The sequence below is a fragment of the Rhinolophus hipposideros genome (assembly GCF_964194185.1).
Source record: "Rhinolophus hipposideros genome assembly, chromosome: 1".
Lineage (NCBI taxonomy): Eukaryota > Metazoa > Chordata > Mammalia > Chiroptera > Rhinolophidae > Rhinolophus > Rhinolophus hipposideros.
The window spans coordinates 34,706,242-34,712,241 of record NC_138047.1 but is presented as its reverse complement, the minus strand read 5'-3'; the positions used below and the strand labels follow the sequence as shown (position 1 = coordinate 34,712,241).

The 6,000-nt window shown below is 35.8% G+C and overlaps 1 protein-coding gene across 1 annotated transcript in view; it reads left to right on the top strand.

Moving 5' to 3' along the window:
• Positions 1-1,833: 1,833 nt before the first annotated feature.
• GRXCR1 (glutaredoxin and cysteine rich domain containing 1) overlaps positions 1,834-6,000 on the top strand; it is a gene marked incomplete at both ends in the record, with an annotated part of 71,796 nt that continues 67,629 nt past the window's right edge. The window contains one exon of the mRNA XM_081052019.1: positions 1,834-2,217. Within this exon, the coding sequence (XP_080908145.1) occupies positions 1,834-2,217 (384 nt within the window). The remainder of the gene's footprint in view (positions 2,218-6,000) is intronic.

Below are 6,000 nucleotides of genomic sequence, written 5' to 3'. Positions count from 1 at the left end.
CAACTAAGATTACTCTACCCAGTAAGGCTATCATTTAGAATCAAAGGACAGGTAAAGACCTTCTCAGACAAGAAAAAGCTAAAGGAATTCATCACCACCAAGCCAGTATTACAGGAAATGTTAAAGGGACTTCTATAAGAAGAAGAAACGGTACATAAAAAATATGAATAATAAAATGGCAGTAACTGCATATTTATCAACAATTACTTTCAATGTAAATGGATTAAATGCTCCAATTGAAAGACACAGGGTGGCTGAATGGATAAGAAAACAAAACCCTTACATATGCTGCCTGCAAGAGACTTGCTTCAGATCGAAAGAAACGCAGACTGAAAGTAAAGGGATGGGAAAAGGTATTTCATGAAAATGGAAACAAACAAACATAAACAAAAAGCTGGGGTAGAAATACATATACCAAAATAGACTTTAAGATAGAAGCTATAACAAAGGACAAAAAGGCCCCAATAGTTCTACTTTTGGGTATTTATCCGAAGAAACTCAAAACATTACTTCAAAGACACATGTGTATCCATATGTTTATTGCAGCATTATTTACAATAGCCAAGATATGGAGGCAATAGCCAAGACATGCATGTCCACGGCATGGAAAGTATAGCCTGTAGTATTGTAATGACTGTCTGATGTCGCATGGATACTGGGTTTATTGGGGTGATCACATTGTTAGTTATATAAATGCCTAGTCACTGTGTTATATACCTGAAACTAATATCATATTGTATCTCTACTGTAATTGAAAAAAAATTAAAAGAACCAAATAAACTCGAAATGCAGTGTAAAAGTCAGCTGCATATATCCTCTCTCTGAGGTGCAGACAGGTTGGGGCACTCAATATAGTGTAAGTTTCAATATGGCTCTGTATCTGAGGAGATTCTTCAGCTGCCTGCCAACATGACAGCACATCCACCGAGCACAGCATAAGGAAGACCCTTCTCTATGCATGGGTGATTTGGATATAATATTTATCAGTGCTGATCTCCTGGATTGCTTTGGCTGATCTGGCTGGCTTGGGGGATTTTCCATTCTTCCCTCATTGTTCCATATGTTTTCTTTCCAAACCTTTCCCTCTGTCCAAGAGAACAACACTGTCTATTAGCATAAGTGAGAAAATAACAAAGCAAAAATTATCTCTCTTCACAGTCTTTAAAAAGTTATTCTTCAGAAAAACAATTTGTGCATGAAGAGGTAGGTTGAAAAATTCATCTTATACAATACAAATGAAGTCTCATTGATAATTTAATAAGAACGAATAATGATAGCTCTATACAGAAATATAGCATGTTCACTGCCCCTTTTAAAGATTGCTCACTCAGAGTGAAAGACAAGAAATAGGCTTTGTGAGAAGACTGTGACATCTACGATCCTATACATTTGATTCCATATTTTATCTCTCGCATCCACTCTGGATAATGAACTGTAGAGATATTTCTATCACTAAGATTCTTTTCAACACTCACTATTTTCTTCAGAGTTCAGGTCTTTCGTTTCCTTGCCCATACTTATTTTCTATTTCATTGCATGCCACTTTCTTGCACTTGTCCTGTTAAAGAGTCCACCATGACTATTTAATATTTAAGGGCTGGGATCATTTTGCAGGTTTTAGTTTAAAGGTAACCATAGCACACACACACATTCATTATTAATAGCAGAGATGCACTGTAAGTTCTTGGGAATCTTCTTTCCTTTCAATGTTAGTTTCATAGGCGTGCTGCTGTCACGAAAACTAAGCTCTGATATCATTATGTGGCAGGTGGGACTAGTGCAATAACAAGGGATCCTGAATTATGTGAACTGTTTATGTGGCTGGATGTGACCATGCTAAAAAGGGAGACGAAACCAGAAAATGACAGGCCACGAAAAGTCCGGTTTCGGATCGCTTCATCTTACAGTGGACGAGTTCTGAAGGAGGTGTATGAAGATGGGCAGCCATCAGGCTCTCTGGATTCTGAATGTGCCAGCATCTGTGGCATAGATGGACTAAGTGAGTCTGATGAACAGCAAAATGGCCATATAGGATCAGAAAGTGATGAGCATGAGAACGACCAAGATAACTTGCTGGTGTTGGCAAGAGCTGCCAGTGAGAAGGGTTTCGGTACAAGAAGAGTCAACATTTTAAGCAAAAATGGCACAGTCAGGGGTGTCAAATATAAAGTGAGTGCTGGCCAAGCTCTCTTCAACAATTTGACCAACGTACTTCAGGTAAGTCGCTGAGCTTTGGTCCTAACTCACCACCTCAACACCTCTCTGTTTCCAGGTTAAAGCAAGCCGCTCTTACTCATGACTCCTACGCACTTCAAGAGTCACTTTCTCATCTGACATATTGTCTCAACAGCTGTTGATTAAAAACAGGGTCATTACGCTTTGCAAACTAGATTGGCTTCTCAAAGCCAAATTTCTAACCTTTAAGGAGTCTTTTCTTCCAGTGTGTAATGACCAAAATAATGTCTATTTCTTAGCTAAGAAGAAAGACAGATTACAGTTTTCAAAGCATCTGAGCCCAACTTAGACATTCATTTCTGGTTTATCATCCTTTAGACACAAGGTTAGCATTTTTCATCACTTGTATAGATATTTAAACTAGAAAAGACTGAGTGTTGCATTCAATAGGGTTGGATTCAGTTGGAATGTTACAAAGATATAAAGGCTATCTTTGACTTTCTCCCATTCCTGAGAAGTTTGCAGATTTCATTGAGGTGTATTTTTCCATCAATTTGTGGCACTTGAAAAAGTTACTCCTCTATAAAAGTGAGGATTGAGATCCAGATTTTATAGTAAAAAATTGTCCTTAAAATATAATAGATACTGCACTGTAATGTAGGAATGTTTTATTCAGGTCCTGGGCCTTTGGAAATCATTTAATGGTAAGACAAGTTTTTGAAATTGCCTGGAAGCATTGGTAAAATTACTTTCTGTTAAAAACAGGCATCATATTTCACGAATAGCATTCATAATCACTATCATTAAGGTAGCAAACCAATATTTTTCATTGTAATGCCATTTTATATTATTCCCAATATTTAAATAAAATGGTATCTTGTGATGAATTATTCAATGCCTTGACATTATATAAAGTTGCTGGAGTGATAGGGAGAAAGGATTTTTAAAAAGGTACTTGACTGTTTTTCATTGCAAAGGAAGTATTTGGAAAGATGACACCCTGAGGATTACAAAAAAGCAATTAAAGGGTAAAAGCAGTTACGATCAAAGCTTTGTTCTTTTTATTTATAAAACTTATTGGTGAAGGATTCCACAGATTAGGATGGGGGTAGGGAACCAAAAATCAGAAACTGATGACTATGTTTTGCTAGGTTGAAAACAATCTTGCATAGATTTATATAGATTTCTAGAGATCTAGGTGTTGAGATTATTTTAGTGGCAGTTAAGTTTTAAAATGATTGCATTCATTGTGATTAATTTAGCTTGTTATGATTTGAGTTGCTTTATGATTTGGAGGGTTATTTACAAAACTACTGTACTAATTTTAGTACTTTGATTTGATTTGTTTATTCAAATCTCCCAAAAAACTATCATTTATGAGTAAATACCTTAACTCTTCAAAACCTACAAGAGAAAATCTTTTCCTCCCTGTGGCTTTATCCTGATAGTGCTATAAATTTGCAAATAGGAAATAGAAGAAATTCCAAGTCAAAATTATAGTACTAGATTAGGTTACAATATTTATCTCTATAATTCAATTGCCCCCTGTGCTGGAGAAAAAGCATCCAGTAAAACTGTCATGTTTTAATAATTTAACCCCATTCCATTTCTTCTGTGCTTTAAAAGGACAACAGTGGTTACTAGCAGAGGTCCCTCAAAGTCTTTGATATTTAATCAGTTTTTTTTCCCCAAGCTGGTTCTTCTTTCTTTATAATGTGGGTAAAGTAATCAGCATATTGTAGGTATTCACAAATTTTGGCCGTCATCATTAATTTCATCATCATCTTTATGGAATATTCTCTGACCTCTCCAGCACAAAGCATAAGTTAAAGGACCTCCTGTCTTGGATCAGGGCTGCCAGTCACACTACTTCAAATATCTCTGTTTGTGTCATTGTCTGTGTGAACAGCACCCCCTGGAGTTGTGCAATACAACCACACAGCAGTAGGTAGAGAGCTGACTTGGACGCTTGCTGCTTCCTAAGGGATGTGTATGCCATAAGCGGTGATAAATGTCTCAGGCCTAAGTCTTAGGATGATTGAGTAGGTCTCCATAGGCACCCCACAATGCAGTATCAGAGAAGCCCCAAGCGTTAAGAGCAAAAGTTACCATTGAATTATTCCCATACATGAGTGTGGGACCAGATGTGAGTCTCCTAGATCTCTTTTCATTTCCCATATCCCTCAGAAAGTAAGCAGCAAACTGGACAAGCTGTAACTGTAAGATAGTAATTTCTCTCAGGGATGAAAAAGTGAGGAGTCATATCTGGATATCTGATTGAGGTTCCAACGCACAAGCAATCTCATTGAAGCAAGGAACTGTAATTGAAGAAAGTCAGGTCTTTCTTTCTGTTTTACGTTATAAAATCCTAAAGCACTCAACTTTGAAACTTGAGAGGAAACTATAAATAAAATCTTTCAAAGACCCTGTAAAAAAAGTTCCTTTCGGTTAGTTCCCCATTCCGTTATTCCTGTCTCATAAAATATTGTCATGTGCCATGTAAAAATTTCAGCTGTGCAGAGCATGCTCACGGAAATTATTTGCTTAAGACATTTTTGCTTCTTAACAGCACTTATTTAGAAATTTGTCTATAAAAGGGATATTAGAACATATTTCCATTTCATTTGTTAATTAACTTACCCTATAGAATTCTGGGTAGTTGAGGGTGTGCACTATTAAACAAGGTTGTTAAGGTGAGTTGTTAAGATGGCCCAGAGAGCAAAGAGAAAAAGGTGACCTGGATTCTCAGGGGGGGGCCTTGTAAATGATAGTATGTTGCTTCCTTGGTGAATCACTGAAGGACTTCTAATTAGTCTAGATTGTAGCTCCTCAGTTCCAGATGTTTGCCTTTTTTAGCTCTTACAGAGATGACAAAAATTTAATGCTCAAGAGAGGCCGATTTGGAAATCTGAAAACCTAGAACCTTGTAATCACCTGGAAATATGCATTTATTAGAAGGTCTTTAGGCTGTTCTTATATACATTAAACTTTGAGAGTCATTGACCTAGAGTGTAAAAGGGAAATTTATCCAGTTTCCTGGAGTTAATAAACATATTCCTTAATGTTCTTATGTCTTCAATATTTAATGAGGAAAACAAAGAAGATACTTATTGATCTATGATTTGTCAGATTGCCAGGAGAGTCTTTCCTGAGCCAAAGATAAATAAAGATATTCTACTTTATCAGTTAGTTGGTTTAGGAACAGGCCCAGAAATATTACCAGTACACTCTAATGTAAGTGTAATGTTTTAGTTGTTTTAAATAAATTCTTTTGTAAGGGTATTTCTATCTAGAGAAACGATTTTATTCTTTGTTATGGAAAATTTTAGAAAGAAATTGTTGTTCTTTAGTATTTAAAGCAGTCACTGTTACCCCATGTAAGACAAATTACGAAACCACTGTTTAGCGCATACCTCTCATCACCCAGTTTTCATGATTGGATTTGAGATACACCTACCTTGCTCTTAGCAATAGCATATTTCCAAAATTTCTTAGGTTGGGTCAATGATGCAGATAATTAAGGTTATTTATTGTTTCTCACTTATTCTTATGGGATTAAATTTCAGACAGTAATTAATCTTTTCTGACCTTATCCTTTAACTTGTATATTTTGTTGTATATTCTGTTAGAATCTTCTACTATAATTTCCATAATTTTAATTCCCTTTTTTTCTAAAATTTAAAATTATTGTGCACAGAAAAACAGATTAAAAGTAGGCAAATAATTACATCACACTATAATTTGGTGACTCCTTTCTAAGAACTCAAATTAAAAAATATATTCTCCATCAATGTATGAACATGCTCATTTGGGGTTAGTATGCTT